Source organism: Syngnathoides biaculeatus, chromosome 2, assembly GCF_019802595.1.
Source record: "Syngnathoides biaculeatus isolate LvHL_M chromosome 2, ASM1980259v1, whole genome shotgun sequence".
NCBI classification, from domain to species: domain Eukaryota; kingdom Metazoa; phylum Chordata; class Actinopteri; order Syngnathiformes; family Syngnathidae; genus Syngnathoides; species Syngnathoides biaculeatus.
Genome location: NC_084641.1, coordinates 11377107 through 11389948, shown reverse-complemented (window position 1 = coordinate 11389948; position 12842 = coordinate 11377107). Strand labels below are relative to the sequence as shown.

The 12842-nt window shown below is 39.5% G+C and overlaps 1 protein-coding gene across 4 annotated transcripts; it reads left to right on the top strand.

Moving 5' to 3' along the window:
- The first annotated feature begins 9 nt into the window (after positions 1-9).
- gss (glutathione synthetase) lies at positions 10-11986 on the top strand. Of its 4 annotated transcripts, XM_061833341.1 has the most exons (14): positions 10-163; positions 673-805; positions 1744-1889; positions 2105-2180; positions 2424-2563; positions 2919-3035; positions 3253-3333; positions 3481-3558; positions 3654-3723; positions 5233-5427; positions 6031-6112; positions 7772-7961; positions 8114-8272; positions 8518-11986. In XM_061833341.1, the coding sequence occupies exons 2-13, from the start codon at positions 674-676 to the stop codon at positions 8235-8237; spliced, it is 1431 nt and encodes a 476-aa protein (XP_061689325.1). In that variant the 5' UTR covers positions 10-163; position 673; the 3' UTR covers positions 8238-8272; positions 8518-11986. The 4 variants fall into 4 exon arrangements, with proteins under 4 accessions (XP_061689325.1, XP_061689339.1, XP_061689331.1 ...); XM_061833355.1 differs by lacking the exons at positions 7772-7961; positions 8114-8272; positions 8518-11986 and adding exons at positions 6201-6246; positions 7010-7227; XM_061833334.1 differs by having other exon boundaries at positions 11-163; positions 8114-11986.
- The last annotated feature ends 856 nt before the right edge of the window (positions 11987-12842 follow it).

Below are 12842 nucleotides of genomic sequence, written 5' to 3'. Positions count from 1 at the left end.
ATCACGTGACTCCATGTAACCATTGGCGGACCAGGAAAAGAGTTCACACGGTTGGACACGTTTGAAATTCGCAGTCTGCCCGGAGCAGTCAAAACAAATCCGCCAACCTGTCGAAATTCACTGTTAAGCGGTAACAGCGCCAGACGTACTTCGGAAAAGTGAGGTAGGGAGGTTTTATGCACATATATCTTAGAATGATTTGACCACACAAGAAGAAACACGCCAGCAGGAGATATAGTTTTAGACAATGCCCTGCACTTGGTGAAAATCCAGTTAGCATGAAGCTACTAGCTGTACTTTTACGTGTTAAACATTTATTTGTTCATTCATCTATCCGTCCCTCTAACGTACCTCTTATGTTCAGTCATGCCAAAAAGTACATTTAAATTACAACCCGTGTGTACGTGCGTAGCATCTCTGGTTCGTATGTTTTGCTAAGTGTTGTTTTTCTGGAACTCAACTTTAATCATGATATACTGATGTTCAATATTAACATTTAATTTTTTTAATTGTTCTGATTCATGAATGACCCCGAACAAGATTACGTGACTGTACAAACTGTTTGCTGGTATTTTTGATTGCAACTCTGCACCCTGCTTTGCTCTGCTACATCTTTCCATTCACTGAGACTGTTTTTTGTTTGATTTGCTTTATATTATGACTATCTTTCAGAATGGCCCATGGAATACCAAGTGAGCTACTGATGAACACAACCCTCATAAATGATTTAGCGGCAGTGGCAAAAGATGCAGCGCTTTTACAGGGAGTCCTCATGAGGATTAAAGATTCCCCAAACTCATCAGAGGTGAGAGTTGCACATCTTTTTTGGTACCCCCTTGTCCCCTTTTGTGTTGATCATTACCATGAAAGGGTATCGAATGAACCACATGATCTTAACTCATAAAAGTCCTCTTTATGTTGACTATTAACAAACACTTCAGGGTATAAAATGAACTATGTCCTACTAACCTTAGTTAGTTGGGATACACCCACACCACTTTTTCCCCCCAGTTTACAACTACAAGTACTTACTTTAAAGTATTCATTCAGTTTGCTCACTAATGGCATTACATTTTGCAATTGTGTTGAAAATGTAATAACTTTTAACAACCAAAAGCATATTGTTTTCCTGACAGTCTTGACCCACAGTTAAATGTAGCCTGTAACACATGGCATTTCAGTAATGTGGTTTCTCAGTCTGAAGATGAGGGACATTATGGAAAAAGCATATCTAGATAAAAGGTGATAAGAAATGGAAAAATAACATTGTTACATATAAGAGTACAAAAACAGGTTTGTGTTATTTCTGTGTTAACTACAAAAATAATTACAAGTAAGAACTTGACAATACCAGAAGCAAAAACATAAAACTGAATGGATTACTGAAATGATACTTTTATCACTTTTTATTGTTTACTCTTTACTTGACATCCTGTGCCAGGGCGGTTTTGTGATGGGATCGCGGCTGGCTCAGCCAGAGCTTGGATGACAGGACTTGAGAAACTTGGTCCTTGCTGGAGTGGCATGCTATCACAAATAACAAGTCAGGCTGGTTAAATGGTAACAGTGCAGATACCTTTTTAGTAGTTTAGCATAAATTCATAAAACTACTCCCAAAATTTACATGAAACTTTATAGAGGGGTGGGCCATTGACCAAGGGAGAATAAAATTACATTTTGATGAGGATCCACATTTCATTCCAACCAATCAGATGTATATCACTTTTGTTCTTTGCATTTTAGGTGGTGTCTTATGCCCCCTTCACGCTCTTCCCCTCACCCGTGCCAAAAGCTTTTTTCCTCCAAGCCATGGCCGTGCAACCTCACTACAACACACTGGTAGATAAGATCAGCCAGGATCCCGACTTCCTGCAAGAATCCCTTGCTAGGTGGGATGCTAACATCATGTTGAACGATAATCATAAACCCAATAGATTAGAGCGTTTGTTAAATGAGGGGGATGTTTTCAATTTGAAGTCAAAATTGTTAGTGACAAGAGACAAACCTTGAAAATAGCCAATTAATTTTACATCTTTGTGAACTCATCTATAACAGTTATTACAATGCATAACTTGTCATATTTTGACAAGTTTTTATATTCCAGCACCATTGCTGTGGATGATTTCACGGCAAGGTTGTTCAAGATCCACCAGCTGGTCCTTAAAGATGGAAGATTGCAGGTATGAGAGTCCACCTCAATAACCTGTTTTTCCATTTCTGGCAAAGAATGCTTTGGGGGACCTTACTTTGTGCACTTGGGGCCATGTAATACAAGAATAATTGAAAAAAAGTCCCAAAGACCCACATAAATACACAGACTACATATGTGAATACACACACATCTACATTTTAGCGATCACAACATAGGGTCTGTCTTCATCAAAGTTTCAGTGTGTCATTTGGTATTCTTGCCATCTTCACAGTCAATTGTGTTGGGCCTGAATCGATCAGACTACATGCTGGACCAGAAGGAGGATGGACCCATGTCTCTGAAACAAATTGAGATAAACACCATTGCTGCTAGTTTTGGAGGCCTCTCCTCACGCATGCCTGATGTACACCGGTAAAGTAGTGTTTGATATGCACAAATAAAGAAAAAAAAAAACATAATTCATTTAGCTTTAAATCTCCAGATATACAGTTTACAAGTTGAGTGAAAACAGGTCCCAGTTCATGTGTGCACTGGACTCCATGTTAAAATGTCGTTTGAACAGTTAAAGGTTTTATGATTATGTAGAAAATTAATAAAATGGACAGTTTGACTCTTTTTGGAGCATTTTTGTTTCAATTTGTAGTTTTCTTATGCAAAAAAATGTCAAAATCCATTTTTATTGTCCTCAGGGGTTGCATTGACTGCATTACTTTTCTAAATTTCTGTTTGACCTTGACAAAATGTTCTATTTACCTCGCCACCACAGACACATACTACAAGTGGCTGGCCAGGTGGAAGTGAGCCAGAGAATCCTTGACAACAACCCTGCGTTTGGTTTGGCCAAGGCTGTGGCCAAGGCCTGGGAGCTCTATGGATCAAAGCGGTACCTCCTCCCAAAACATGATTAAACGACACTTCATTGACTCATGATATTTTTTACATCTGATATATGCATATTGCAATGCAGACTACATATCTCCAAGATTCATTAATGGGGCTGTCCAAAGATGGCTTTTTGATACAGTTATAGTCCTGGTGTAGAATGACTCTCTGCAGAGGTAGATGGTGGTGTTTAACAGGAGCCCATGTTGTCATTCAAGAGCGGTTGTCATGTTCTTGGTGGAGGAGAATCAGAGGAATGTCTTGGACCAACGATTTATTGAGAATGAGTTGTGGAAAAGGTAAGATGGTAATTACTCAAGACTTTACAATAACCTGCATGTTTAAAATGAAACCCATAAAGGCTTTGCTGGAAAAGAAAAACCTTGATCACTGATTTTTTTTTCTTTTTTTTTTTCTTTTAACAATCTCATATTTCTTTGTTTTAGAAATATTGTCACCATACGAAAGCGTTTTGAGGACGTCTCTGAATCCGGAAAACTTGACCAGGACAAGAGACTGTTTGTGTAAGTGTCTGGCGTTCCTCGATATCCAACTTGAAGAACAGTGTAGACTGTCTTTTTACCTGAATTAATCCATTTCGATCCTACCACATATTCAGTGACTGTCAAGAAGTTGCAGTGGTGTACTTCAGGAATGGTTATATGCCTCACAACTACAAGTCTGAAAAGGTATAACAAAAATATATTTCTTCGGAATGTATGGTGATGCACATGCCTATAAGCAGGCATTCTTTTAAAGTATATTGTAGTGAGTTCAGCTCAGATTTTTAGTAATAGTTGCAAGATGAACTTTTAACCCAAGAAAGGACATAGGTGTTACAAATATTTCCTGTGCTTTAATCAATTAGAAAATGCACGGCCTCTCAACTGTAGTGTTTCTGGAGACCTCCAAAGTCAATTAAAAATGTAACTGGGATGCAAATCTTCCTTCAGTGTTGTCAGCTCACAGTCTCATGCTTCCTGTCCCTATGTCAAAGAAAACAAACTGTATGCTCTGCTGCCAAATAGATCTGATTTTGTCAAGAACGGTAAGCAAATAAACATTTCAAGCAACTTGAAATGATTAAAAAGTGTACGAGAACGATAAAGTTGCACATGTAGGAATTTACTGTATGTTCATCGTTTCTTCTTCTTTCGGCTTGTCCCTTTCGGGGTCGCCACAGCGTGTCATCACAGATGAACGCACATATATGTTTGGCACAATTTTTACGCCGGATGCCCTTCCTGACGCAACCCTTCTCAGGGAGTGGAGGCCCCAGTGGGATACGAACCTACAACCCCTGGTTTACCAAACCAGTGCTCTAACCACTGAGCTACGGGGCCTCAAACTGTATGTTCATCGTTTAAGTCACTGAAAACAATGGAACTGTCCATCCCCCAGAATAATACATTGCAAACTTCCCATTTATTCATCAAGCATCTATGGGTGTTCTAAAATGCAACATTAGTACCAGTGTTGTCATTAACTGACAAACAGATGACATTTTTTTTACTCCCGTACTTTCCAACGCTATCAAAGCTGTAGTCCACAGTTTCTGGCGCCTCCAAACGGTAGAATTCAGCATTACAACAACACATTCATTGCTTCAATTTAACATAGACTAAATCCTAAATCTCCTCTTCCTCCTTCCAAACACGCGTGGTTTTCCTTTTTTTCTGTGGTTCTGTCGACCAGGCCAGGATCCACATATGAGCTTGCTTATTAGTAGGAAAAGTTCTTCATTTCCACTGCATTATTTTTGAGGGCCACCAAGTCATCCAGTGTGACTGTAAAGGATAGTCAAATATAGAAAAAATATCACAACATGTCATAAGAAGGTAGGCTTAATCAGCATTCTATTATCTATTCTTGTCTTGGCTTTCACCAGGTGGCCATAAATTCAACAGTAAATGAGCAAACCTCTAACCCAAGAGCACCTGCAATAGCTCCAAGCGTTGGTATTATTGTTCTGTAATTGTATTACACTTGCAACTATGAATACTTGTTCTGCTTTACCACACTCATATACTTTCCTTCTTGATTTCATCAAGAGTTTAGGTAACTGCCCTGTCTCCCAAAATTTAGCCTGAAATAAGTTTCTCATTAGGCCTCGTAACATTTAAAAACAAGTTAAGTTACATTAGTTACAGGCTGGCAAAGATTTGTCGTTTTTACCAGCTCCATTTTCTCATTTATAGGACTGGGACGCTCGCCTGATGATGGAGTGCTCTTTGGCTGTGAAGTGTCCAGATATCGGCACCCACCTGGCTGGAACTAAGAAGGTCCAGCAGGTGCTTGCTAAGCCCGGTGTTCTGGAACGTTTCTTCCCGGATCAGCCACAAGTAGTGGAGCAAGTCAGGGCCACCTTTGCTGGGCTCTATACCCTCGACATGGTGAGGAGTAGCGTTGTCGTATTTGTAAACTTCCACAAAAGTTCTTTTGTCCATCCATGATGTTGCATTGCACATTGGTTATGCAAGATGGCGAAAATTGTAAGCACACACCCACCCACCACCACAGATTATGCTGGTGGACAGGTTGTCGAGCACAGCCCAAACCAACGGGTGGTGCTATACCCACAAGTTTGACCGACATTTGTGTAGCTGAAACCATTTAATGAAATGATGACATGAGGAAAAGCAATCACATCTGCCATCAATCTGCCCACGACTGTGTTTGAAGTATTTTGCTGTTCTGCAGGAACCGCCAGATGTTGTCATCTGCATGTAAAATGGAAAGGAATGTTTTTATAATCCGTTTTTACTGGATTTTCATGTGAGATTTGGAAATTACTATAGTTTTATTTTTTGGGTTGAACTATTCATTTTTTTTTGTTCATTAAAGGATCTCACACGGAATTTATATTTGGATACATACAAGTGGACTTAAAAGCACATCTACTTCATGTCTGTTTAAGCAACTTTATTCTGTACTACTGCTCAATTGTCAGTTACATTATAATGAGAAACCTGTCGTGGTTTCACTTTGTCCTCAAGGGAGCAGAAGGCGACAAAACAATTGCAATGGCTTTAGCAACACCAGACCGATTTGTCCTGAAGCCTCAGCGAGAAGGAGGAGGTACAGAAATAAAATGTCACTCATTTCATCATACAGCAAAACATTATGCTATTATGTAGTCTACTTGAAGTTGTAATTTATGGTTTAGGGTTACTCATCTTTTTTCAAGCGTTGCAAAGCCCCAAAAAATTAAGGTGGGTCAAAAATTGAATCATAATTACAAAAAAATTATTTTTATTATTTTGACCACATGCTTCTTTAACTGCTAATAGATATCTGAAATGCAGCACAGGTTACTATAAGGTCTGATCACGTTAATGATTACGCCAGTGCAAAGAATTGTGAGGAAACTCCGACTTGTTACCTTAACACCAAATTTGGCTTCAAAAGTCACCTCAATGGACCTTTAGATAAAACAAAGGTCATTTATAAATAGTGCAGCGCCCAACTCTTTTCATCAAAGCACAAATTAAATCACCACCTTGAAGCAAAATGTGGCATATTTTGCTTGTGATGAATCACGATTAATCCAAATTCAATAATGATTATTCTAATTAAACAATTTGGTAGGAACACATTACATTTACTCAACATTTTGGATATATTGTACTTGTCAGAGTAGTTTTAATCAAACTTACTTTTTTGCGTGTTTTACTTATGTTCATAAGAAACAACTTACTCCGTTAACAATAATCTACGTCATTCGCTACTTTCACTTTTAAATATTTGCATGTGCCATCTATTTTTAGTCCTTTGTTTTTTACTTCTGGCGGCACGGTGGTACAGCTGTAGCGTGTTGGCCTCACAGTTCTGAGGAACGGGGTTCAAATCCCGGACCTGGCTGCGTGGAGTTTGCATGTTCTCCCTGTGCCTGTGTGGGTTCTCTCTGGGCACTCCGGTTTCCTCTCACATCCCAAAAACATGGAACATTAATTGAAGACTCTAAACTGCCCCTAGGTTTGATTGTGAGTGCCCTTGCTGTTTGTCTCCATGTGCCCTGGCATTGGCTGGCAACCAGTTCAGGGTTGCACCCTACCTCCTGCCTTATAATACCTGAAATACGCTCCAGCACTCCAGCCACCCATTTGAGGATAAGCGGCTCAGAAAATGGATGTATGGATGCTTGTCGCATTCACAGCGACCTTGTTCCTGTTTTTGTAATATCCTTGCTGAGCATACAGTTTTGTGCTCTTGAACAAGTTGAAGCTGGACTGTGTAAGACCATTTCTTATAACTGAATTTGCATAAATTTATTTTCCAAAGGTTTTATTTTATATTTTATTTATTATGCTTGTGAATCTTCTTGTTCATCCAGCACATAAAATCAATTGCAACTGCTGTGTTTTGTTTATTTTCGATGCTTGTCCCATCATCCAAGCAGGCTTCATCAATTCATGCAACAAGGATTGTATTTATCTTTTGATTTAATGATATTATTCAGCAATATCTGAATGTTCACATTTATGTTTTGTGTCGTTGAACAAATAATAATAAAAATCATGTTCTGATTTTAAAAAATACAGTGTAAATCAAAAGTCACTCAGTACAGTAGATTTTTTTTTTCACTGTACTTTTCTTACTCTGAATTATTTGTATGAGTAATTTTTACTTCTACCAGTAATATTCTAAAGTAAAAGTAGTCTTACTTGAGTACAGTATTTGGCTGTTCTACCCACTGCTGCCTATTATCAGTAAAAACATGCACTTCTTCACTTTAAGGGAACAACATTTACGGGAAAGAGATCTGTGAGGTTTTGGACAAAGTGAGGAACGGTGCAGATAGAATGGCTTATATTCTGATGGATAGGATCCAGCCTGTTCCTACACAGAACTACCTGCTGAGAAGAGGCTTGCCCCTCAAAATCAGTAATTGTCTGAGTGAGCTGGGCTTCTTTGGTGCCTACGTAAGGTGAGCAGTCACTATCAATTGTGTAGAATTAAATTCTGGGCACACTACTGTAGTATGCTGGTTTTAGTAGGTCAATGCAACAAACAAGTTGAGGAGGGGGTAAAAAAACATGTGGCCTTATGTACTGTAATCCTCACGTTATATCTGTGCAGGCAAGGTGAAGACATGGTGATGAATGATTGTGTGGGCCATCTTCTGAGGACCAAGAGTTCAGAACACTTTGATGGTGGTGTAGCTGCAGGAGTCGCAGTGTTGGACAACCCGTTGCTTTTCTGAGAATGTACAGTTGTATGTGGGCTACAATACAGTGGGTACGTAACATATTCAGACCCCTTTTACTAAATTTTACTGTTAAATTGCAGCCATTTGCTAATTTTCTTCTCAATGTACACAGCACCCCATATTGACACAAAAAGTAGACATTTTTCATATACCCTTTGTTTAGTTTTTAATAGATGCACCCTTTTGAGCTAATGCAGCCATGAGTCTTTTTGGAAACGATGCAACTTGTTTTTAACACCTGGATTTAGGTATCATCTGCCATTCCTCCTTGCAGATCCTTTCCAATTCGATTAGGCTGGATGGATGGTGAATGTTGTTGGACAGCCATTCCAGGTCTCTCCAGAGATGCTCAATTTGGTTTAAGTCAGGGTGCTGGCTGAGCCTTTCAAGACCATCATCCATGCATTTTCTTAGCCTCTTATCCTCACGAGGGTCGCAGGAGTGCTGGAGCGTTTCCTAGCTGTTAATGGGCAGGAGGCAGGGTACATTCTGAACTGGCTGCCAGCCAATCGCAGGGCACGTGGAGACAAACGGCCACACTCGCAATCACACCTAGGGGCAATTTAGAGTGTCCAAATAATGTTGCATGTTTTTGGGACGTGGGAGGAAACCGGAGTGCCTGGAGAAAACCCACGCAGGCACGGGGAGAACATGCAAACTCCACACGGGCAGGTCCGGGATCGAACCCAGGACCTCAGAACTGTGAGGCCAACGATTTCCGGCTGATCCACTGTGCTGCCCATTCACAAACAGTGAAGGAGTTATTCTGAAGCCACTTTCTTATCTGAGCCGTGTGCTTAAAGTCATTGTCTTGTTGGAAGGTGATTTTTTTTATTTTATTTTTATTTTTTTTATTTTAACCAGATCCGTGCCTTCCCACATTTCTGTCTTTGAGCTCTTCAGGCAGTTCCTTTGACCTCGTGATTCTTATTTCATTTTTCGTCCTATATAGACAGGGGTGTGGCGTTCCTAATCAAGGCCAATCAGTATGCTAGCATCATGCTTTGGGGGTGTTTTTCTGCACATGGGACAGGACGACTGCACTGTATTAAGGAGAGGATGACTGCGGCCATGTATTGTGAGATTTTGGGGAACGACCTCTTTCTCTCAGTCAGAGCATTGAAGATGGGTTGTGGCTGGGTCTTTCAACCTGACAATGACCCAGAGCACACAGCCAGGAAAACCACGAAGTGGCTCCATAAGAAGCATATCTTGGTTCTGGCGTGGCGTAGCCATTCTCCAGGCCTAAACCCAATAGAAAATCTGTTGACATGCACCTACGATGAAAATTTCAGATCCCTCCATGATTTCTAAATGGGAGAACTTGCAATATAGCAGGGTGTTCAAATACTTATTTTCTTCACTGCATCGTTGTCTGACATTTCAGCTTTTGTTTTTAAGTAAATCTAGAAAAAAATTTCATAATTCGATTTTTTAATGTCAATATGGGTGCCGTGTGGAAAGTCTGTTAATGAGGAAAGAAAGGAACTTAAATGTCTGGAGTAAATGGCTGCAATATAACAAAGTGAAAAATTCAAAGGAGTGAATACTTTCTGTACGCATTTAAGAAGTTTTTTACATTTGTTTTAATCATAGTTTCCACTTTTACCTCATGCAAATCCATGTTGAGACAAAATGATGTCAAGCTCGAGGCAATGCTCAAAACTTACAATTTAATATTAATCAACATTCCTGATAGCTGTGATTCATTTTGCATTTGTTTTTCATTTGTTGAATTGGTATCTTCAAATGACAAAGTGGCAAAAGACTTAAACGGTTATGCCACAGATTAATGAAATTGTTAAAAGTTATTTGTGTTTCAACTTTTGGAATATGTTCACAATGTTTCATATTTCCATTTACTTTGATTCATATTTTGAATATTGACTTAGTGAGAGTTTTGAATACAGTCCTGTTTTTTAAGTAATTTGGCACAATTTCATCCGTTTGATGTGCAATACTTTGAAACTGAATCATTATTATTTTTACTTTCCTCCTATATTTGAACACTGTCAATTCAAGTTGTCCACAATGTTCCAGTGGCCTAAATTATGAAATACTTTTTAAGGATGAAACCAGTCTAATTTTTGATTAACACTCAGGACCACTCATGGTTGTACTTGCAGAGCTGTTTACTTGGTGTAAACTGATTAAAAAACACCTCTGGTCTAAATTAAATTAGACGTTACAAGAATTCCACATTTAATTGGCACTTAATTGAGCTATACCCAGTGTGCATACACACATCTATATCTACTTCTAGATACATTTTTGTTTTTCAATAATCCTCACCAGAGTCATAACTGTGCTTGGAGCTTAAGCCAGTTACCTTGAGGCGAGAGGCATGGTAAACCCTAAACTGGTCACCAGACAATCATAGGGCAGATCTAACCAAACAATCATTTGCACTCACATTCACATCGACCAGCAATTCAGAATCTCCAATTAATCTACTGTGGCTGTTTTTGGGATGTGGGAGGTAAACCAGAGTGGTTAAATAAAACCTATGCAGGCATGGGGAGAATGTGCAAACTCCACACAGGCGGGGCTGGGATTTGAACCCCAACGCTCAGAACCGCAAGGCAGATGTGCTAAACGGTGACCATCGTGTGTGTGTGTGTGTCTCTGTCTCTTTTTCTGTCTCTCTTCGTCTCCACTCAAAACGTTCAGAATTTATCTGTAGTTTATTCTTGATTTTCAAAGAAGAGTCTGTGCAATATTGCTGCAAAGTTGCAGTGTCTTAGAACTTTCAGGCAGCCAGCTTCTGCTGCGTTGACTGCGGCTCCCGTACAAACCAGTGTACTTTTGTAAGTCTCCATTTTATTTTGTTGTACATTTAAAGGTTAGACAATCCTTTATTCATCCCACAAAGTTTGTCAATGTGCTGTCTGCCATTTTGCCACTACCACTATTGACCCTTTCTCATCTATCGGAACAGAAACCGTCACGGATCAAGTATTGGCCCTACTTGGTCTAACAGACCTCATAATGTTGAACCACTTACTTTCACACCTGATCAAAACCATTAACCACCATGTTGAACAAAGTTCTGTGCTATAGTCATAACCAACAATCCCACTTTGTTTGTGAAAAGCCAATTTAATAGCTTAGTTTAAAAAAACAAAAAAAAAAGTAAATTTCCTTTAGTCTATGTCCTCCAGGCATGTTGAAACAACAAAAAGCTTCTTTAGCACACTATTTACTGTATGTGTTGTTACCAAATCATTGTCTTTACTGGCTCTGGGTGATAGAATTCATGTTGACCTTGATCATTGTGTGAATCATTTAAAAAAACAGTACTGTATGCTCACCTTGTGGGACTCTTATGTTCCTGCCGCATTTATCAAGGATGCAAACTGTTTTTAGTGGGGTACACAAACACAATCAGGTTAAATTTGAGCATTGTCCCCTCCCTTGCAATCTTACTCAGCAATCCCATTCTCAGATCTCTAAAAGTTAATCATGTGTAACTGTCCGGGGCTATTATACTTGGTTGTTGTTGTTGTTGTTGTTGTTGGTACCCCCAACTCGAGGCAAGATGTTAAAAATAGTAGCTCATTTCAAGGTTGCTTCCATGAGAGTGAACACTGACTACAGTTTTCTTCAAGACCAAATGACGGGCTAGTTAGTGCCTTTGAGAAAACATTAAACTGGACCTTTTCATTTGTGTCATAATTTGGACCAAGTAAGGATTGAGGAGGATACTGTAGATGTAATGAAAATAAAAACGATTTGTAAACTTGTTTTGTGTTTGTTTTTAATAAGAGAATCGTTTGAGTATTTGTCAGCTATCTGGATTTGGGTATCATCTGCCATACTCCTGATATTTTTTTCACATGTACATTTTCTCTTTCTGACTGGTAGGTATTGTGGAATGAACTCAATCAGCATCAGAGCCTTTTCCACAGAAAAATGCACTCTGACCGACATCCATTTGTTTTGCTGCAGCAGCCCCGAAAGAAAAAAAATAATTTGTACACCTGGAAGCTGTTGTCATGGGGCACGGGGTCGGTGCTTTTAGTGGCATATTCTCTCAGATGTTTAAGTCATAAGAGGGCCACAACTATGACTATTTTTGGCTCTTCAGTTTCTCAGGCTCTCTTTTTTTTGCATTTTTTAATTATTTTTTTACTGTGTATCTTTTATTTTTGGAGTCGCTTATTGGTGGTTTATCCTCACCTATTCAAGATCTTATTTGAAGTGAAATCATTTATTGGTGCTTAATTACATTTTAATCAAGCCGGAACCCTCTAAAAAAGAACTAACAACACCGCTGTCATGGCGTCTGCCAAATAACCGATGTTGTGTCCCTCGATGGGTTGATCAGGCTGACCTGCCTCACAAGAGCTTAATTTGGGAGTTATTTATCCTCATTGAACCCACATTTGCTGCATTTGTGCCACATTGATATGCTTCTCGCACCAGAGTCCTCTTCAGCGGGTCGTTGGCGCGCTCGCGGCTGGCGAGAGAATGGTGTGAACAGCCGCGACAAGGCCCGTCCCCTGTGACTGAACATCAAATGGAACAAATCTGCCTTCAGCGGCTCTAAATCACGAGTGTCGTGCCAATTTTTGTTGCGGGCCACAATATTGTTCAGGA

Bases quoted from the DNA above. Each gene is read 5' to 3' on its own strand.
- gss (XM_061833341.1), top strand. From the start codon at position 674: ATGGCCCATGGAATACCAAGTGAGCTACTGATGAACACAACCCTCATA. The intron at 3,559-3,653 runs GTAAGTGTCTGG...CCACATATTCAG, and splicing joins CAGGACAAGAGACTGTTTGT to TGACTGTCAAGAAGTTGCAG. The intron at 5,428-6,030 runs GTGAGGAGTAGC...TTTGTCCTCAAG, and splicing joins GGCTCTATACCCTCGACATG to GGAGCAGAAGGCGACAAAAC.